The sequence below is a fragment of the Oncorhynchus clarkii genome, chromosome 2 (assembly GCF_045791955.1).
Source record: "Oncorhynchus clarkii lewisi isolate Uvic-CL-2024 chromosome 2, UVic_Ocla_1.0, whole genome shotgun sequence".
In the NCBI taxonomy this organism is placed as follows: Eukaryota; Metazoa; Chordata; class Actinopteri; order Salmoniformes; family Salmonidae; genus Oncorhynchus; species Oncorhynchus clarkii.
The window spans coordinates 4,794,067-4,817,677 of NC_092148.1; the positions used below are offsets into that span (position 1 = coordinate 4,794,067).

The 23,611-nt window shown below is 45.2% G+C and overlaps 1 protein-coding gene across 4 annotated transcripts in view; it reads right to left on the bottom strand.

Moving 5' to 3' along the window:
- LOC139419483 (RNA-binding motif, single-stranded-interacting protein 3-like) overlaps nt 1–19,016 on the bottom strand; it is a 178,324-nt gene extending 159,308 nt beyond the window's left edge. For 2 of the 4 annotated variants that reach the window (XM_071169445.1, XM_071169462.1), the window contains exon 1: nt 17,575–18,165. In XM_071169445.1, the coding sequence (XP_071025546.1) occupies nt 17,575–17,649 (75 nt within the window). In that variant the 5' untranslated portion in view covers nt 17,650–18,165. Of the gene's footprint in view, nt 1–17,574 lie in introns of all 4 variants that reach the window. The other 2 variants (XM_071169454.1, XM_071169438.1) reach the window with 2 other exon arrangements.
- Nucleotides 19,017–23,611: the final 4,595 nt, after the last annotated feature.

Sequence of the window (23,611 nt, forward strand, 5' to 3'; positions counted from 1 at the left end):
TAGGGAAGTCCTCTCTATAACACCATAATAGGGAAGTCCTCTCTATAATACTATAATAGGGAAGTCCTCTCTATAATACTATAATAGGGAAGTCCTCTCTATAACACTATAATAGGGAAGTCCTCTCTATAACACTATAATAGGGAAGTCCTCTCTATAATACTATAATAGGGAAGTCCTCTCTATAATACTATATTAGGGAAGTCCTCTCCATAACACTATAATAGGGAAGTCCTCTCTATAACACTATAATAGGGAAGTCCTCTCTATAACACTATAATAGGGAAGTCCTCTCTATAACACTATAATAGGGAAATCTTCTCTATAATACTATAATAGGGAAGTCCTCTCTATAACACTATAATAGGGAAGTCTTCTCTATAATACTATAATAGGGAAGTCCTCTCTATAACACTATAATAGGGAAGTCCTCTCTATAATACTATAATAGGGAAGTCCTCTCTATAACACTATAATAGGGAAGTCCTCTCTATAACACTATAATAGGGAAGTCCTCTCTATAACACTATAATAGGGAAGTCCTCTCTATAACACTATAATAGGGAAGTCTTCTCTATAATACTATAATAGGGAAGTCCTCTCTATAACACTATAATAGGGAAGTCCTCTCTATAATACTATAATAGGGAAGTCCTCTCTATAACACTATAATAGGGAAGTCCTCTCTATAATACTATATTAGGGAAGTCCTCTCTATAACACTATAATAGGGAAGTCCTCTCTATAATACTATAATAGGGAAGTCCTCTCTATAACACTATAATAGGGAAGTCCTCTCTATAACACTATAATAGGGAAGTCCTCTCTATAACACTATAATAGGGAAGTCCTCTCTATAACACTATAATAGGGAAGTCCTCTCTATAACACTATAATAGGGAAGTCCTCTCTATAACACTATAATAGGGAAGTCCTCTCTATAACACTATAATAGGGAAGTCCTCTCTATAACCCTACAATAGGGAAGTCCTCTCTATAATACTATAATAGGGAAGTCCTCTCTATAACACTATAATAGGGAAGTCCTCTCTATAACACTATAATAGGGAAGTCCTCTCTATAACACTATAATAGGGAAGTTCTCTCTATAATACTATAATAGGGAAGTCCTCTCTATAACACTATAATAGGGAAGTCCTCTCTATAACACTATAATAGGGAAGTCCTCTCTATAACACTATAATAGGGAAGTCCTCTCTATAACACTATAATAGGGAAGTCCTCTCTATAACACCATAATAGGGAAGTCCTCTCTATAACACTACAATAGGGAAGTCCTCTCTATAACACTATAATAGGGAAGTCCTCTCTATAACACTATAATAGGGAAGTCCTCTCTATAACACTATAATAGGGAAGTCCTCTCTATAACACTACAATAGGGAAGTCCTCTCTATAACACTATAATAGGGAAGTCCTCTCTATAACACTATAATAGGGAAGTCCTCTCTATAACACTATAATAGGGAAGTCATCTCTATAACACTATAATAGGGAAGTCCTCTCTACAACACTATAATAGGGAAGTCCTCTCTATAACACTATAATAGGGAAGTCCTCTCTATAACACTATAATAGGGAAGTCATCTCTATAACACTATAATAGGGAAGTCCTCTCTACAACACTATAATAGGGAAGTCCTCTCTATAACACTATAATAGGGAAGTCCTCTCTATAACACTATAATAGGGAAGTCCTCTCTATAACACTATAATAGGGAAGTCCTCTCTATAACACTATAATAGTGAAGTCCTCTCTATAACACTATAATAGGGAAGTCCTCTCTATAACACTATAATAAATGAAGACTTGCTTAATGAAGACTGACAGAGAACAGACGAGCAGCATCCTGCCTTAATGAAGACTGATGACAGAGAACAGACGAGCAGCATACTGCCTTAATGAAGACTGACAGAGAACAGACGAGCAGCATACTGCCTTAATGAAGACTGACAGAGAACAGACAAGCAGCATCCTGCCTTAATGAAGACTGATGACAGAGAACAGACGAGCAGCATACTGCCTTAATGAAGACTGACAGAGAACAGACGAGCAGCATACTGCCTTAATGAAGACTGACAGAGAACAGACGAGCAGCATACTGCCTTAATGAAGACTGACAGAGAACAGACGAGCAGCATACTGCCTTAATGAAGACTGACAGAGAACAGACGAGCAGCATACTGCCTTAATGAAGACTGACAGAGAACAGACGAGCAGCATACTGCCTTAATGAAGACTGATGACAGAGAACAGACGAGCAGCATACTGCCTTAATGAAGACTGACAGAGAACAGACGAGCAGCATACTGCCTTAATGAAGACTGACAGAGAACAGACGAGCAGCATCCTGCCTTAATGAAGACTGATGACAGAGAACAGACGAGCAGCATACTGCCTTAATGAAGACTGACAGAGAACAGACGAGCAGCATACTGCCTTAATGAAGACTGACAGAGAACAGACGAGCAGCATCCTGCCTTAATGAAGACTGACAGAGAACAGACGAGCAGCATACTGCCTTAATGAAGACTGACAGAGAACAGACGAGCAGCATACTGCCTTAATGAAGACTGACAGAGAACAGACGAGCAGCATCCTGCCTTAATGAAGACTGACAGAGAACAGACGAGCAGCATACTGCCTTAATGAAGACTGACAGAGAACAGACGAGCAGCATACTGCCTTAATGAAGACTGACAGAGAACAGACGAGCAGCATCCTGCCTTAATGAAGACTGACAGAGAACAGACGAGCAGCATCCTGCCTTAATGAAGACTGACAGAGAACAGACGAGCAGCATACTGCCTTAATGAAGACTGACAGAGAACAGACGAGCAGCATACTGCCTTAATGAAGACTGACAGAGAACAGACAAGCAGCATCCTGCATTAATGAAGACTGACAGTATTCAACAACCCATGACATGCCACCTCCACTGCTCCTAAACAGTTTCAGGTCCTTCTACCAGTTTCCTCTCCTGCGGTAACAGCTTTTCAACAGTACAGTTCATTTCTGGCACGATATGATAGATACAACCTTTCCCTACTGCATACTTTTTACACTATACATGAAAAACAACAACATTTGAGATGTTTTCCAATGAGTTTGTGTCTTATATACAGCAAATGTCTCTCCCTGTACATCTGGCCAGTGGTCTCTGAGGAGCTGTGTGTTTATGTTAATCTCCCTGTACATCTGGCCAGTGGTCTCTGAGGAGCTGTGTGTTTATGTTAATCTCCCTGTACATCTGGCCAGTGGTCTCTGAGGAGCTGTGTGTTTATGTTAATCTCCCTGTACATCTGGCCAGTGGTCTCTGAGGAGCTGTGTGTTTAATCTCCCTGTACATCTGGCCAGTGGTCTCTGAGGAGCTGTGTGTTTATGTTAATCTCCCTGTACATCTGGCCAGTGGTCTCTGAGGAGCTGTGTGTTTATGTTAATCTCCCTGTACATCTGGCCAGTGGTCTCTGAGGAGCTGTGTGTTTATGTTAATCTCCCTGTACATCTGGCCAGTGGTCTCTGAGGAGCTGTGTGTTTAATCTCCCTCTACATCTGGCCAGTGGTCTCTGGGGAGCTGTGTGTTTAATCTCCCTGGACATCTGGCCAGTGGTCTCTGAGGAGCTGTGTGTTTAATCTCCCTGTACATCTGGCCAGTGGTCTGAGGAGCTGTGTGTTTAATCTCCCTGTACATCTGGCCAGTGGTCTCTGGGGAGCTGTGTGTTTAATCTCCCTGTACATCTGGCCAGTGGTCTCTGAGGAGCTGTGTGTTTAATCTCCCTGTACATCTGGCCAGTGGTCTCTGAGGAGCTGTGTGTTTAATCTCCCTGTACATCTGGCCAGTGGTCTCTGAGGAGCTGTGTGTTTAATCTCCCTGTACATCTGGCAAGTGGTCTCTGAGGAGCTGTGTGTTTAATCTCCCTGTACATCTGGCCAGTGGTCTCTGAAGAGCTGTGTGTTTATGTTAATCTCCCTGTACATCTGGCCAGTGGTCTCTGAGGAGCTGTGTGTTTATGTTAATCTCCCTGTACATCTGGCCAGTGGTCTCTGAGGAGCTGTGTGTTTAATCTCCCTGTACATCTGGCCAGTGGTCTCTGAGGAGCTGTGTGTTTATGTTCATCTCCCTGTACATCTGGCCAGTGGTCTCTGAGGAGCTGTTTGTTTAACCTCCCTGTACATCTGGCCAGTGGTCTCTGAGGAGCTGTGTGTTTATGTTAATCTCCCTGTACATCTGGCCAGTGGTCTCTGGGGAGCTGTGTGTTTAATCTCCCTGTACATCTGGCCAGTGGTCTCTGGGGAGCTGTGTGTTTATGTTAATCTCCCTGTACATCTGGCCAGTGGTCTCTGGGGAGCTGTGTGTTTATGTTAATCTCCCTGTACATCTGGCTAGTGGTCTCTGAGGAGCTGTTTGTTTAACCTCCCTGTACATTTGGCCAGTGGTCTCTGGGGAGCTGTGTGTTTATGTTAATCTCCCTGTACATCTGGCCAGTGGTCTCTGAGGAGCTGTGTGTTTATGTTAATCTCCCTGTACATCTGGCCAGTGGTCTCTGGGGAGCTGTGTGTTTATGTTAATCTCCCTGTACATCTGGCCAGTGGTCTCTGAGGAGCTGTGTGTTTATGTTAATCTCCCTGTACATCTGGCCAGTGGTCTCTGAGGAGCTGTGTGTTTAATCTCCCTCTACATCTGGCCAGTGGTCTCTGGGGAGCTGTGTGTTTAATCTCCCTCTACATCTGGCCAGTGGTCTCTGGGGAGCTGTGTGTTTAATCTCCCTGTACATCTGGCCAGTGGTCTCTGAGGAGCTGTGTGTTTAATCTCCCTGTACATCTGGCCAGTGGTCTCTGAGGAGCTGTGTGTTTAATCTCCCTGTACATCTGGCCAGTGGTCTCTGGGGAGCTGTGTGTTTAATCTCCCTGTACATCTGGCCAGTGGTCTCTGGGGAGCTGTGTGTTTAATCTCCCTGTACATCTGGCCAGTGGTCTCTGAGGAGCTGTGTGTTTATGTTAATCTCCCTGTACATCTGGCCAGTGGTCTGAGGAGCTGTGTGTTTATGTTAATCTCCCTGTACATCTGGCCAGTGGTCTCTGGGGAGCTGTGATGTTAATCTCCCTGTACATCTGGCCATTGGTCTCTGAGGAGCTGTGTGTTTAATCTCCCTGTACATCTGGCCAGTGGTCTCTGGGGAGCTGTGTGTTTAATCTCCCTGTCCATCTGGCCAGTGGTCTCTGAGGAGCTGTGTGTTTAATCTCCCTGTCCATCTGGCCAGTGGTATCTGAGGAGCTGTGTGTTTATGCTAATCTCCCTGTCCATCTGGCCAGTGGTCTCTGAGGAGCTGTGTGTGATAAACAGCCTGAAGGAATGAAGGATGGTCTAGGCCTCTCTATAAGAGATGGGGAAGATATGCACACACACACACACACACACACACACACACACCTCGTCCTGTATGTCTCTACATCTCTCTATGGCAACAGAGCTGTATGTCTCTACATCTCTCTATGGTAACAGAGCTGTCTGTCTCTACATCTCTCTATGGTAACAGAGCTGTATGTCTCTCCATCTCTCTATGGTAACAGAGCTGTATGTCTCTACATCTCTCTATGGTAACAGAGCTGTATGTCTCTACATCTCTCTATGGTAACAGAGCTGTACGTCTCTACATCTCTCTATGGTAACAGAGCTGTACGTCTCTACATCTCTCTATGGTAACAGAGCTGTACGTCTCTACATGTCTCTATGGTAACAGAGCTGTATGTCTCTACATCTCTCTATGGTAACAGAGCTGTATGTCTCTACATCTCTCTATGGTAACAGAGCTGTAAGTCTCTACATCTCTCTATGGTAACAGAGCTGTAAGTCTCTACATCTCTCTATGGTAACAGAGCTGTACGTCTCTACATCTCTCTATGGTAACAGAGCTGTACGTCTCTACATCTCTCTATGTGACAAATAAAATGTGATTTGAATTTATTATTTGATTTATAAACCACTGCAGGGACAGACTCTACCAAACCTACATCTCTCTATAACCAGGGACAGACTCTACCAAACCTACATCTCTCTATAACCAGGGACAGACTCTACCAAACCTACATCTCTCTATAACCAAGGACAGACTCTACCAAACCTACATCTCTCTATAACCACGGACAGACTCTACCTAACCTACATCTCTCTATAACCAGGGACAGACTCTACCTAACCTACATCTCTCTATAACCACGGACAGACTCTACCTAACCTACATCTCTCTATAACCAGGGACAGACTCTACCAAACCTACAACATCTCTACATCTAATAATTGTGATTATCTTTGTACCAAGGAAAGAAGCGAAGTCTCCTCCCTAACAAACAGAAACTCTAGGTCAAGTTCCTTCTATCTGTGTATTTCACCCGTGTTTATCGTTGCCAAAAATAAAATGTTTTTTTTGTGTGCATATTTTTGGAAACCATTTATCATCCTCAGACAGGCTTGAAAATCACAACATCAGTTTAAGCTCCACCTTGGCCCATTCCTGATTGGACCAAATAATCAATGATGAAAACTCAAAACCAGGAACTATTGCTGCTCGTAATCTAATAATTCTATGTGAGCCTTGACAGATTCTCTCTGTTTCATCTGTCCACAAGAGTCTGTCCATGAGAGATTATGTTGTGTTATCTCACTCCAATTTGAATACCACCCCAACAGATCCACAGATGATGTAATATCTATTGCACTCCACACTGCCCTTCCCCACCTGGACAAGAGGAAGTAACTATATGGGAATGCTGTTCATTGACTACAGCTCAGCGTTCAACACCATAGTGCCCTCGATGCTCATCACTAAGCTAAGGACCCTGGGACTAAACACCTCCCTCTGCAACTGGATCCTGGACTTCCTGACGGGCCGCCCCCAGATGGTAAGGGTAGGTAACATTACATCCGCCACGCTGGTCCTCAACATGGGGGCCCTTCAGTGGTGCGTGATCAGTCCCCTCCTGTACTCCCTGTTCACTCATGACTGCACAGCCAGGCACGACTCAAACACTATAATTAAGTTTGCTGATGACACACAGTGATAGGCCTGATCACCAACAACGATGAGACAGCCTATAGGGAGGTCAGAGACCTGACTGTGTGGTGCCAGGACACCAACCTCTCCCTCAATGTCAGTAAGACAAAGGAGATGATAGTGAACTACAGGAAAAGGAGGACTGAGCCACACCCCCATTGTCATCGACAGGGCTGTTGTGGAGCAGGTTGAGAGCTTCAAGTTCCTTGGTGTCCACATCACCAACAAACTATCATGGTCCAAACACACTAAGACAGTGTGAAGAGGGCAGATTAAAACCTTTTCCCCTCAGGAGACTGAAAAGGTTTGGCATATGTCCCCAGATCTTCAAAACATTCTATAGCTGCACCAGGGAGCATCCTGTCTGGTTGCATCACTTACTGGTATTGCAACTCTTTGCCTTCTAACCGCAAGGCACTACAGAGGGTAGTGCATACGGTCCAGTACATCACTGGGGCTAAGCTGCCTGCCATCCAGGACCTCTATATCAGGTGGTGTCAGAGGAAGGCCCTAAAAATGATCAAAGACTCCAGCCACCCTAGTCATAGACTGTTCTCTCTGCTTCCGCACGGAAAGCGGTACCGGAGCGCCAAGTCGAGGTCCAAGAGGCTTTTTAACAGCTTCTACCAGAGGTATGGACATGAGTCACATGACTTGGACTCGAGACAGACTCGAATCACAAATATGATGACTTGCAACTCGACTTGACTTTAACACCAATGACTCGTGATTATTTTCAGATATAAAGACGACGCTGTATCAACAAAAAACGGATTGCAACTTGCAAAATATGCGAGAACAAAATTACCGACAATTTCCAACTTTGTGAGACATTTGAAGCTGCACAAAGAACGTTAAGTCGTGGCTAATATAGCCGACAGCGATATATGTTATTACTTTACTGGTGTATCATGTAGGCTAACGTAACGTTAAATCAATGAGCCTCCACACAGTCAGTCAGTACGGGAACGTGATCATTGCACCCAGATTGAGCTTCAACTGGCAGTTGGTCGCCCACCTACACCCCCTGCTTTGCTATTGATATTTTACTGCTGCTGTTGAATTATTTGCTACTTCTATTTTCTATTTTTTTGACTTATTTATTTTTTTCTAAAAACTTCTTCTTGTTGGTTAAGGGCTTGTAAAGTCAGCATTTCACTGTAAGGTCTACTACACCTGTTGTATTCAGCATTTCACTGTGAGGTCTACTACACCTGTTGTAGTCAGCATTTCACTGTGAGGTCTACTACACCTGTTGTATTCAGCATTTCACTGTGAGGTCTACTACACCTGTTGTATTCGGTATTTCACTGTGAGGTCTACTACACCTGTTGTATTCAGCATTTTACTGGAAGGTCTACTACACCTGTTGTATTCATCATTTCACTGTGAGGTCTACTACACCTGTTGTATTCAGCATTTCACTGTGAGGTCTACTACACCTGTTATATTCAGCATTTCACTGTGAGGTCTACTACACCTGTTGTATTCAGCATTTCACTGTGAGGTCTACTACACCTGTTGTATTCAGCATTTCACTGTAAGGTCTACTACACCTGTTGTATTCAGCATTTCACTGTAAGGTCTACTACACCTGTTGTATTCAGCATTTCACTGTAAGGTCTACTACACCTGTTGTATTCAGCATTTCACTGTAAGGTCTACTACACCTGTTGTATTCAGCATTTCACTGTAAGGTCTACTACACCTGTTGTATTCAGCATTTCACTGTGAGGTCTACTACACCTGTTGTATTCAGCATTTCACTGTAAGGTCTACTACACCTGTTGTATTCAGCATTTCACTGTGAGGTCTACTACACCTGTTGTATTCAGCATTTCACTGTGAGGTCTACTACACCTGTTGTATTCAGCATTTCACTGTAAGGTCTACTACACCTGTTGTATTCAGCATTTCACTGTGAGGTCTACTACACCTGTTGTATTCAGCATTTCACTGTAAGGTCTACTACACCTGTTGTATTCAGCATTTCACTGTGAGGTCTACTACACCTGTTGTATTCAGCATTTCACTGTGAGGTCTACTACACCTGCTGTATTCTGCACACCTGTTGTATTCGGCACACCTGTTGTATTCGGCACACCTGTTGTATTCGGCACACCTGCTGTATTCGGCACACCTGTAGGGGTGCGTACTGGCGGCAGGAGAGCAAAAAACGGATTTATAACGGCACAGTTTAATAAACAAAACCTGTTACACACCAGCATAACGTGCACAAGCACTACAATAAACAATACCGGACAAAACCCGTCACACACCAGCATAACGTGCACAAGCACTACAATAAACACTACAGGACAAAACCTGGTACACACCAGCATAACGTGCACAAGCACTACAATAAACACTACAGGACAAAACCTGGTACACACCAGCATAACGTGCACAAGCACTACAATAAACAATACCGGACAAAACCCGTCACACACCAGCATAACGTGCACAAGCACTACAATAAACAATACAGGACAAAACCTGTTACACACCAGCATAACGTGCACAAGCACTACAATAAACAATACCGGACAAAACCCGTCACACACCAGCATAACGTGCACAAGCACTACAATAAACAATACAGGACAAAACCTGTTACACACCAGCATAACGTGCACAAGCACTACAATAAACAATACCGGACAAAACCCGTCACACACCAGCATAACGTGCACAAGCACTACAATAAACAATACAGGACAAAACCTGTTACACACCAGCATAACGTGCACAAGCACTACAATAAACAATACAGGACAAACCCTGTTACACACCAGCATAACGTGCACAAGCACTACAATAAACACTACAGGACAAAACCTGTTACACACCAGCATAACGTGCACAAGCACTACAATAAACAATACAGGACAAACCCTGTTACACACCAGCATAACGTGCACAAGCACTAAGATAAACACTACAGGACAAAACCTGTTACACACCAGCATAACGTGCACAAGCACTACAATAAACACTACAGGACAAAACCTGTTACACACCAGCATAACGTGCACAAGCACTACAATAAACACTACAGGACAAAACCTGTTACACACCAGCATAACGAGCACAAGCACTACAATAAACACTACAGGACAAAACCTGGTACACACCAGCATAACGTGCACAAGCACTACAATAAACAATACAGGACAAAACCTGTCACACACCAACATAACGAGCACAAGCACTACAATAAACACTACAGGACAAAACCTGTTACACACCAGCATAACGTGCACAAGCACTACAATAAACAATACCGGACAAAACCCGTCACACACCAGCATAACGTGCACAAGCACTACAATAAACAATACCGGACAAAACCTGTTACACACCAGCATAACGTGCACAAGCACTACAATAAACAATACAGGACAAAACCTGTTACACACCAGCATAACGTGCACAAGCACTACAATAAACAATACCGGACAAAACCCGTCACACACCAGCATAACGTGCACAAGCACTACAATAAACAATACAGGACAAAACCTGTTACACACCAGCATAACGTGCACAAGCACTACAATAAACAATACCGGACAAAACCCGTCACACACCAGCATAACGTGCACAAGCACTACAATAAACAATACAGGACAAAACCTGTTACACACCAGCATAACGTGCACAAGCACTACAATAAACAATACAGGACAAACCCTGTTACACACCAGCATAACGTGCACAAGCACTACAATAAACACTACAGGACAAAACCTGTTACACACCAGCATAACGTGCACAAGCACTACAATAAACAATACAGGACAAACCCTGTTACACACCAGCATAACGTGCACAAGCACTACAATAAACACTACAGGACAAAACCTGTTACACACCAGCATAACGTGCACAAGCACTACAATAAACACTACAGGACAAAACCTGTTACACACCAGCATAACGTGCACAAGCACTACAATAAACACTACAGGACAAAACCTGTTACACACCAGCATAACGAGCACAAGCACTACAATAAACACTACAGGACAAAACCTGGTACACACCAGCATAACGTGCACAAGCACTACAATAAACACTACAGGACAAAACCCGTCACACACCAGCATAACGTGCACAAGCACTACAATAAACACTACAGGACAAAACCTGTTACACACCAGCATAACGAGCACAAGCACTACAATAAACACTACAGGACAAAACCTGTTACACACCAGCATAACGTGCACAAGCACTACAATAAACACTACAGGACAAAACCCGTCACACACCAGCATAACGTGCACAAGCACTACAATAAACACTACAGGACAAAACCTGTTACACACCAGCATAACGTGCACAAGCACTACAATAAACAATACCGGACAAAACCTGTTACACACCAGCATAACGTGCACAAGCACTACAATAAACACTACAGGACAAAACCTGTTACACACCAGCATAACGTGCACAAGCACTACAATAAACAATACCGGACAAAACCTGTTACACACCAGCATAACGTGCACAAGCACTACAATAAACAATACAGGACAAAACCTGTTACACACCAGCATAACGTGCACAAGCACTACAATAAACAATACAGGACAAAACCCGTCACACACCAGCATAACGTGCACAAGCACTACAATAAACAATACAGGACAAAACCCGTCACACACCAACATAACGTGCACAAGCACTACAATAAACACTACAGGACAAAACCTGGTACACACCAGCATAACGTGCACAAGCACTACAATAAACAATACCGGACAAAACCTGTTACACACCAGCATAACGTGCACAAGCACTACAATAAACAATACAGGACAAAACCTGTTACACACCAGCATAACGTGCACAAGCACTACAATAAACAATACAGGACAAAACCTGTTACACACCAGCATAACGTGCACAAGCACTACAATAAACAATACAGGACAAAACCTGTTACACACCAGCATAACGTGCACAAGCACTACAATAAACAATACCGGACAAGGACATGGGGGGGGGGACAGAGGGTTAAATACACAACACGTAATGATGGAACTGACACCAGGTGTGTGTGTAGACAAGACAAAACAAATGGAAAATGAAAGGTGGATCGGCGATGGCTAGAAGACCGGCGACGTCGACCGCCGAACGCCGCCCGAAACAAGGAGAGGGATCGACATTGCCGGAAGTCCTGACAGCATGTGACGAATGAGCCGATACATGATGTCGTGTTATCTCTGCTGGAGTGAGGCATTAAAGGCATTTAGATCACATTTCGCTGACTAATGTTATGTGAAGAGCTCATTGGAGGGGACGTGATTTCCACTTTAATAAACGTCCAATCGATTCTGCCCGTGTCACCGCTGTCATTTAAACATAATGGTGTTTCTGGTTCAACTAATACTCATTACCATAAATACCGTTATGTACTGCTGACCGCATTAAGGGGCTGGACTATAATGAGGTAATGATTGGATGGGAATTACAACCTGCTTTTTAGTTTTATTAGGTTGCATCCTGAAATAAACCAAATTCCCCACAACACTATTCCATTCAACTCTATTTCCTACAACACTATTCCCTACAACACTATTCCCTACAACACTATTCTATACTAACACTATTCTATACTAACACTATTCCCTACAACACTATTCCCCACAACACTATTCCCTTCTACTCTAATCCCTACAACACTATTCCCTACAACACTATTCCCTACAACACTATTCCCTACAACACTATTCTATACTAACACTATTCTATACTAACACTATTCCCTGCAACACTATTCCCTACAACAGTATCCCCTACAACTAAATTCCCCACAACTCTATTCCCCACTATTCCCTACAACACTATTCCCCACTATTCCCTACAACACTATTCCCTTCAACTCTATTCCCTACAACACTATTCCCTTCAACATTATTCCCTACAACATTATTCCCTACAACACTATTCCCTTCTACTCTAATCCCTACAACACTATTCCCTACAACACTATTCCCTACAACACTATTCCCTACAACAGTATTCTATACTAACACTATTCTATACTAACACTATTCCCTACAACACTATTCCCTACAACACTATTCCCTACAACAGTATCCCCTACAACTAAATTCCCTACAACACTATTCCCCACAACACTATTCCCTACAACACTAATCCCTACAACATTATTCCCTACAACACTATTCCCTTCTACTCTAATCCCTACAACACTATTCCCTACAACACTATTCTATACTAACACTAATCCCTACAACACTATTCCCTACAACACTATTCTATACTAACACTACTCCCTACAACACTATTCCCTACAACACTATTCCCCACAACATTATTCCCTACAACACTATTCCCTACAACACTATTCCCCACAACATTATTCCCTACAACATTATTCCCTTCTACGCTAATCCCTACAACACTATTCTATACTAACACAATTCCCCACAACACTATTCCCCACAACACTATTCCCCACAACACTATTCCCCACAACACTATTCCCCACAACACTATTCCCCACTATTCCATACAACACTATTCCCCACTATTCCATACAACACTATTCCCCACTATTCCCCACTATTCCCTACAACACTATTCCCCACAACACTATTCCCCACTATTCCCCACAACACTATTCCCCACTATTCCCCACAACACTATTCCCTACAACACTATTCCCCACAACACTATTCCCTACAAGACTATTCCCCACAACACTATTCCCTACAACACTATTCCCCACAACATTATTCCCTACAACACTATTCCCCACAACACTATTCCCTACAAGACTATTCCCCACAACACTATTCCCTACAAGACTATTCCCCACAACACTATTCCCCACAACACAATTCCCCACAACACAATTCCCCACAACACAATTCCCCACAACTCTATTCCCCACAACTCTATTCCCCACAACACTATTCCCCACTATTCCCCACAACACTATTCCCCACAACACTATTCCCCACAACACTATTCCCCACTATTCCCCACAGCACTATTCCCCACAACACTATTCCCCACAACACAATTCCCCACAACACAATTCCCCACAACACAATTCCCCACAACACAATTCCCCACAACTCTATTCCCCACAACTCTATTCCCCACAACTCTATTCCCCACAACTCTATTCCCCACAACACTATTCCCCACTATTCCCCACAACACTATTCCCCACAACACAATTGACTGTATTGTCCCCAATGGGGAAGGGGTTATTGCAGTGTCGTGTACACGTTTAAAGAGGCGTTTTAAATACGAAACAAATTGACAACACAACTTTAATAACAGTTACGAACCAATAAAAAGAGACTGGCCTGCTGACCTTCCCGGGTCGATAGGAACATTTGGCCGAGCTGTTTAGGAGGGATATCACACCTGGCACAAGTTATTGTCTAGTTGTGTTTTTCCTGCTGAGGGTCACCCTTTACCTGCGCCCAGAGGGGAGTAGTTCAAAGTCCAGGTACTGGCGGTGTCTTGGGGAGGGGCCTGACCATTAAAGATCTCATCCAGACCTGTCTGTTTGACTCCTAGTACCTTGTGGAGGGTCCTGACCTAAGAGATCTCATCCAGGCCTGTCTGTCTGACTCCTAGTACCTTGTGGAGGGTCCTGACCTTAAAGATCTCATCCAAGCCTGTCTGTCTGACTCCTAGTACCTTGGGGAGGGTCCTGATCATTAAAGATCTCATCCAGGCCTGTCTGTTTGACTCCTAGTACCTTGGGGAGGGTCCTGACCTTAAAGATCTCATCCAGGCCTGTCTGTTTGACTCCAAGTTCCCTTGCTTGCTGTGGTGATAATCCTTCTCAGCATGTTTCTCTGGCTGACAGTGGACTTGCCAAACCAACAAAACAACACAAAAAGTTAATATACAAAATGTGATTGGTCACACCGCTCCACCGAGTCATTTAGGACTGGGCCACGGTGCTCCTCGTCATTATGCAACAGGGTGATCAAGGCAGCGTCATCAGAGAAACTTAACGAGGTTTCTGTCAGGATGGAAACTAGTACAACTGTTAATGAACGAGGTGTCTGTCAGGATGGAAACTAGTACAACTGTTAATGAACAAGGTGTCTGTCAGGATGGAAACTAGTACAACTGTTAATGAACGAGGTGTACAGGAGTGGGGGCAAAACACATCCCTGACAGACACCTCTGTTGAAGGGACCAAAGACCTGGAATAAGTCCCAAATGACTCCCTATGCCCTATCTAGTACACTACTATAGACCATAACCCTATGTAACCCTATTCCCTATCTAGTGCACTACTATAGACCAGAACCCTATTCCCTATATAGTGCACTACTATAGACCAGAACCCTATTCCCTATATAGTACACTACTTTAGACCAGGACCTATGGCACCCTATTCCCTATATAGTGCACTACTATAGACCAGAACCCAATGACTCCCTATATAACATACTTTGGTGCGAAAAGTGCAAATCAATTCCAGAACAACAGCAATGGACCTTGTGAAGATGCTGGAGGAAACAGGTACAAAAGTATCTATATCCACAGTAAAATTAGTCATATTTCGACATAACCTGAAAGGCCGCTCAGCAAGGAAGAAGCCACTGCTCCAAAACCGCCATAAAAAAGCCAGACTACAGTTTGCAACTGCACATGGGGAAGAATATCTTACTTTTTGGAGAAATTTCCTCTGGTCTGATGAAACAAAAATAGAACTGTTTGGCCATAATTACCATCATTATGTTTGGAGGACAAAGGGGGATGCTTGCAAGCCGAAGAACACCATCCCAACTGTGAAGCACGTGGGTGGCAGCATCATGTTGTGGGGGTGCTTAGCTGAAGGAGGGACTGGTGCCCTTCACAAAATAGATGGCTTCATAAGGAAGGAAAATGATGTGGATATATTGAAGCAACATCTCAAGACATCAGTCAGGAAGTTAAAGCTTGGTCACAAATGGGTCTTCCAAATGGACAACGACCCCAGGAATACTTCCAAAGCTGTTGCAAAATGGCTTAAGGACAACAAAGTCAACGTTTTGGAGTGGCCATCACAAAGCCCTGACCTCAATCCAATAGAAAATTTGTGGGCAGAACTGAAAAAGCGTGTGTGAGCAAGGAGGCCTACAAACCTGACTCAGTTACAACAGCTCTGTCAGGAGGAATGGACAAAAATTCACCCAACTTATTGTGGGAAGCTTGTGGAAGGCTACCTAAAATGTTTGACCCAAATTAAACCATTTAAAAGCAATACTACCAAATACTAATTGAGTGAATGTAAACTTCTGACCCACTGGGAATGTGATGAAAGAAATAAAAGCTGAAATAAATCATTCTCTCTACTATTATTCTGACATTTCACATTCTTAAAATAAAGTGGTGATCGTAACTGACCTAAGTCAGGGTATTTTTTACTAGGATTAAATGTCAGGAATTGTGAAAAACTGAGTTTAAATGTATTTGGCTAAGGTGTATGTAAACTTCTGACTTCAACTGTAACTATCGATTTTTTCCCCCCATCAATATAGACTAGTATAGGGTAAAACAGCAGAGATACACAGCCTGGAGAAGGTCAGGGTGGTCTGGGCTAAGACAGAGGATCGACTCGGTACCATAACTAAGCCTGTAGAAGATCAGGGTGGTCTGGGCTATGACAGAGGATCGACTCGGTACCATAACTAAGCCTGTAGAAGATCAGGGTGGTCTGGGCTAAGACAGAGGATCGACTCGGTACCATACCTAAGCCTGGAGAAGGTCAGGGTGGTCTGGGCTAAGACAGAGGATCGACTCGGTACCATACCTAAGCCTGGAGAAGGTCAGGGTGGTCTGGGCTAAGACAGAGGATCGACTCGGTACCATACCTAAGCCTGGAGAAGGTCAGGGTGGTCTGGGCTAAGACAGAGGATCGACTCGGTACCATACCTAAGCCTGGAGAAAATCAGGGTGGTCGGGGCTAAGACAGAGATGGGACACCCTACCTTAGTCTAGAGGTAACGTTAGAAGGACTAGCGTGGGGGTAAGACAGAGGAGAGACCCTGAACCATCCTTCCTTAGATAGAGAGACCCTGAACCATACTGACCTTAATCTGGTAATAGTAGATGTATTGGGGGTAAGACAGAGGAGAGACCCTGAACCATCCTTCCTTAGATAGAGAGACCCTGAACCATCCTGACCTTAATCTGATAATAGTAGATGTATTGGGGGTAAAACAGAGGAGACCCCCTGAACCATCCTTCCTTAGATAGAGACCCCGAACCATCCTTCCTTAGATAGAGGAGACACCCTGAATCCTCCTTCCTTAGATAGAGGAGACATCCTGAACCATCCTTCCTTAGATAGAGGAGACACCCTGAACCATCCTTCCTTAGATAGAAGAGACCCCCTGAAACATCCTTCCTTAGATAGAAGAGACCCCCTGAAACATCCTTCCTTAGAGGAGACACCCTGAACCATCCTTCCTTAGATAGAGGAGACACCCTGAACCATCTTACCTTAGTCTGGAGGTAGTGGGGGTAATAGTAGATGTATTGGGGGTACATCTGTTGCTGTTCCAAGTGTTTACCCATGTAGCAGGAATCCTTCTGGCCGTAGCAGGAGACAGAGTCTCTCTGGCTGGGTTCCAGTAACACAGTGACTCCCTCTTGGCCTGGACCCTTGGTTCCTATCCCTTGGTCTGGGCGGAGGCAAGATCCTCTTCTCAAAACAGAGAGACGTGAGAGAGAGAGACAGGGACAGACAGACAGAGAGTGATGGATGGGACCTCTAGCTGTTCTTCTGTCTGTCTGCTCAATGGGAGTCCCAGATTCACCCTCTCCTAGCTGGGGGGAGGAGAAAAGAAGAGGAGAGGAGTGAGGGAAGGAAGGAGGGAGAAGAGGAGAGGAGAGGAGCGAGGGAAGGAAGGAGGGAGAAGAGGAGGAGAGGAGCGAGGGAAGGAGGGAAGGAGAGGAGGAGGAGAGGAGCAAGGGAAGGAGGGAGAAGAGGAGGAGAGGAGCGAGGGAAGGAGAAGAGGAGGACAGGAGCGAGGGAAGGAGAAGAGGAGGAGAGGAGCGAGGGAAGGAGGGAAGGAGAATAGGAGGAGAGGAGCGAGGGAAGGAGGGAGAAGACGAGGAGAGGAGCAAGGGAGAAGGGAGAAGAGGAGGAGAGGAGTGAGGGAAGGAGAAGAGGAGGAGAGGAGTGAGGGAAGGAGGGAAGGAGAAGAGGAGGAGAGGAGCGAGGGAAGGAAGGTGTTTAGAGTAGCTTGAACTACTCTAAAAAGCTGTCTCTCTCTTTCGCTTTCTCTCTCATGCCCTGACTTCACTTTTGTTCTCTCCTCTGTCTCTCTCGCTTTCACGATGAATGTGTACAGTGTCAGATCCGACTGGAGTCTTGCTGTTGTCCTGGCCAGACACTTGGCTCCCGGAGGACAGACAGAGACACAGCGGCGATACAGACAGACGTCGTAGCTGGGCTGGGAGAGAGAGAGAGAGAGAGATAGAGGGAGAGGAGGGTGGACTGGAACAGAAACTGAAACGCCGTCCGTCACCTCCAGTGAAATAACGTGAGCAGGATCAGAGAAGGAATCCACTAGAAACTCCGATGAAGGCGTGGGGGGAAAGGAAACCCAGAGATCCAGAGATATCCACACAGACAAAGATGACAATCCCTTCCGCTCTGCAGCTCCTCTTCCCCTCTGTTCTCTCTCTCTCACAGCGCTTCCCAGATGTCTTGTTTCCCAGATGTCTTGTTTCCCCGCATGTGTGTATAACTACGAGCAGTTACTGAGAGCGATGTGTGTGTGTGAATCTACGAGCAGATACTGAGAGCGATGTGTATCTACGAGCAGTTACCGAGAGCGATGTGTGTGTGTGAATCTACGAGCAGATACTGAGAGCGATGTGTGTGTGTGGCTGCTGCTGTCTGCTCCACACTGTGCTGAAGCGTTGAGGGCTCGGCTATGACAGAGCTATGCTCCTCCTCCTTTCCTCCCTTCCTCTTTCCAAGCCAGTAAGAGGGACGTCTCTCTCTCCCCTCAGAAAGACGTCTCTCTCTCCCCTCAGGAAGACCTCTCTCTCACCCCTCAGAAAGACGTCTCTCTCCCCCCTCAGAAAGACCTCTCTCTCTCTCCCCTCAGGAAGACCTCTCTCTCTCCCCTCAGAAAGACCTCTCTCTCACCCCTCAGAAAGACCTCTCTCTCCCCCCTCAGAAAGACCTCTCTCTCTCCCCTCAGAAAGACCTCTCTCTCCCAACAGAAAGACCTCTCTCTCTCCCCTCAGGAAGACCTCTCTCTCCCCTCAGAAAGACCTCTCTCCCCTCAGAAAGACCTCTCTCTCTCCCCTCAGAAAGACCTCTCTCTCTCCCCGCAGAAAGACCTCTCTCTCTCCCCTCAGAAAGACCTCTCTCTCTCCCCTCAGAAAGACCTCTCTCTCTCCCCTCAGAAAGACCTCTATCTCTCCCCTCAGAAAGACCTCTCTCTCTCCCCCTCAGATAGACCTCTCTCTCTCCCCCTCAGATAGACCTCTCTCTCTCCCCTCAGAAAGACCTCTCTCTCTCCCCTCAGAAAGACCTCTCTCTCTCCCAACAGAAAGACCTTTCTCTCTCCCCTCAGGAAGACCTCTCTCTCTCCCCCTCAAGAAGACCTCTCTCTCTCCCCTCAGAAAGACCTCTCTCCCCTCAGAAAGACCTCTCTCTCTCACCTCAGAAAGACCTCTCTCTCTCCCCTCAGGAAGACCTCTCTCTCTCCCCCTCAGGAAGACCTCTCTCTCTCCCCCTCAGGAAGACCTCTCTCTCTCCCCCTCAGGAAGACCTCTCTCTCTTCCCCTCAGGAAGACCTCTCTCTCTCCCCTCAGAAAGACCTCTCTCTCTCCCCTCAGAAAGACCTCTCTCCCCTCAGAAAGACCTCTCTCTCTCCCCCTCAGATAGACCTCTCTCTCTCCCCTCAGAAAGACCTCTCTCTCTCCCCTCAGGAAGGCTGCAGCTCCCAGTTTGCTCCCAGGCTAGGAGCTGAGTCCCCCTACTGGTAGAGTCCACAGACTCAACGCAACACAGCTAGGAGCAGAGTCCCCCTACTGGTAGAGACCACAGACTCAACGCAACACAGCTAGGAGCAGAGTCCCCCTACTGGTAGAGTCCACAGACTCAACGCAACACAGCTAGGAGCAGAGTTCCCCTACTGGTAGAGTCCACAGACTCAACGCAACACAGCTAGGAGCAGAGTCCCCCTACTGGTAGAGTCCACAGACTCAACTCAACACAGCTAGGAGCAGAGTCCCCCTACTGGTAGAGTCCACAGACTCAACTCAACACAGCTAGGAGCAGAGTCCCCCTACTGGCAGAGTCCACAGACTCAACTCAACACAGCTAGGAGCAGAGTCCCCCTACTGGTAGAGACCACAGACTCAACTCAACACAGCTAGGAGCAGAGTCCCCCTACTGGTAGAGTCCAGATACTCAACACAGAACCCCCTAATGGGCTTCTTTACACTTTCTAAGACAATATTAATCTCTCCCCCTCTCTTTCCTTCACTCTCTCTCTTCTTCACTCTCTCTCTTTCCTTCTCTCTCTCTCTCTTTCCTTCTCTCTCTCTCTCTCTTGTTCCTTCTCTCTCTTTCCTTCTCTCTCTCTCTCTCTCTCTCTCTCTTTCCTTCCTTCTCTCTCTCTCTCTCTCTTTTTCCTTCTCTCTCTTTCCTTCTCTCTCTCTCTCTTTCCTTCCTTCTCTCTCTCTCTTTTCCTTCTCTCTCTTTCCTTCTCTCTCTCTCTCTCTCTCTCTCTTCTCTCTCTCTCTCTCTTTCCTTATCTCTCTCTCTTTTTCCTTCTCTCTCTTTCCTTCTCTCTCTCTCTTTTTCCTTCTCTCTCTTTCCTTCTCTCTCTCTCTCCTTCTCTCTCTCTCTCTCTCTCTTTCCTTCTCTCTCTCTCTCCTTTTCCTTCTCTCTCTTTCCTTCTCTCTCTCTCTCTCTTTCCTTCGCTCTCTCTTTCCTTCTCTCTCTCTCCTTCTCTCTCTCTCTCTTTCCTTCTCTCCCTCTCTCTCTCTCTCTCTCCTTCTCTCTCTCTCTCTCTCTTTCCTTCTCTCTCTCTCTCTTTTTCCTTCTCTCTCTCTCTCCTTCTCTCTCTCATTCATCTCAGTCATATACAGATAAATCAGGTGAGTCTGACTCTTCATAAAGATTAGACAGAACATATTCCCTATGGGCCCTGATCAAATGGCCCCCTATTCCCTATGGGCACTGATCAAATGGCCCCCTATTCCCTGTGGGCGCTGGTTAAATGGAACCCTATTCCCTATGGGCCCTGATCAAATGGCCCCCTATTCCCTATGGGCCCTGATCAAATGGCCCCCTATTCCCTATGGGCGCTGGTTAAATGGAACCCTATTCCCTATGGGCCCTGATCAAATGGCACCCTATTCCCTATGGGCCCAGGTCAGAAGTAGTGCACTATATAGGGAATAAGGTAACATTTGGATCACAGCGGAAATCAATTCACTGTAATTGTTCTCTTAAATCTTACAGAATTTCAATATGTTTCGTGTATGAAGTAACATGTTCAGAAGTGCTTGTAATTAGAGCAGAGATCTGTCTGGAGAACTGTGTTTTGTGTTGGAACAAAGATGATTGAATAATAAGTGGTAGTTTACTAGCTGTAGAAATCCTGGAGTGTGTTCCAGCGTCCCAAATGGCACCCTATTCCCTATATAGTGCACTACTTTAGACCAGAACCCAATGACTCCCTATTCCCTATATAGTGCACTACTTTAGACCAGGACCAAATGACTTCCTATATAGTGCACTACTTTAGACCAGGACCAAATGGCTCCCTATATAGTGCACTACTTTAGACCAGGACCAAATGGCACCCTATATAGTGCACTACTTTAGACCAGGACCAAATGGCTCCCTATATAGTGCACTACTTTAGACCAGGACCAAATGGCACCCTATTCCCTATCTGGTGCACTACTTTAGACCAGAACCCAATAACTCCCTATTCCCTATATAGTGCACTACTTTAGTCCAGGACCAAATGGCACCCTATTCCCTATCTGGTGCACTACTTTAGACCAGAACCCAGTGACTCCCTATATAGTGCACTACTTTAGACCAGATCCCAATGACTCCCTATTCCCTATTTTAGTGCACTACTTTAGACCAGGGTCCATGTACACTACACAGGGATACTACATAGGGAATAGGGTCATACTCAGGACGCAGAGGTCTGTGGTATAAAATCAAAACACAATTGTATTTGTCACATGCTTCATAAACAACAGGTGTAGACTAACAGTGAAATGCTCCCTGACTGGTCCTTCCCAGTAACACAGAGAGTAAACAACAGGTGTAGACTAACAGTGAAATGCTCCCTGACTGGTCCTTCCCAATAACACAGAGAGTAAACAACAGGTGTAGACTAACAGTGAAATGCTCCCTGGCTGGTCCTTCCCAATAACACAGAGAGTAAACAACAGGTGTAGACTAACAGTGAAATGCTCCCTGACGGGTCCTTCCCAATAACACAGAGAGTAAACAACAGGTGTAGACTAACAGTGAAATGCTCCCTGGCTGGTCCTTCCCAATAACACAGAGAGTAAACAACAGGTGTAGACTAACAGTGAAATGCTCCCTGACGGGTCCTTCCCAGTAACACAGAGAGTAAACAACAGGTGTAGACTAACAGTGAAATGCTCCCTGACGGGTCCTTCCCAGTAACACAGAGAGTAAACAACAGGTGTAGACTAACAGTGAAATGCTCCCTGGCTGGTCCTTCCCAATAACACAGAGAGTAAACAACAGGTGTAGACTAACAGTGAAATGCTCCCTGACGGGTCCTTCCCAGTAACACAGAGAGTAAACAACAGGTGTAGACTAACAGTGAAATGCTCCCTGACGGGTCCTTCCCAATAACACAGAGAGTAAACAACAGGTGTAGACTAACAGTGAAATGCTCCCTGGCTGGTCCTTCCCAATAACACAGAGAGTAAACAACAGGTGTAGACTAACAGTGAAATGCTCCCTGGCTGGTCCTTCCCAATAACACAGAGAGTAAACAACAGGTGTAGACTAACAGTGAAATGCTCCCTGGCTGGTCCTTCCCAATAACACAGAGAGTAAACAACAGGTGTAGACTAACAGTGAAATGCTCCCTGACGGGTCCTTCCCAATAACACAGAGAGTAAACAACAGGTGTAGACTAACAGTGAAATGCTCCCTGACTGGTCCTTCCCAATAACACAGAGAGTAAACAACAGGTGTAGACTAACAGTGAAATGCTCCCTGACGGGTCCTTCCCAATAACACAGAGAGTAAACAACAGGTGTAGACTAACAGTGAAATGCTCCCTGACGGGTCCTTCCCAATAACACAGAGAGTAAACAACAGGTGTAGACTAACAGTGAAATGCTCCCTGACGGGTCCTTCCCAATAACACAGAGAGTAAACAACAGGTGTAGACTAACAGTGAAATGCTCCCTGGCTGGTCCTTCCCAATAACACAGAGAGTAAACAACAGGTGTAGACTAACAGTGAAATGCTCCCTGACTGGTCCTTCCCAATAACACA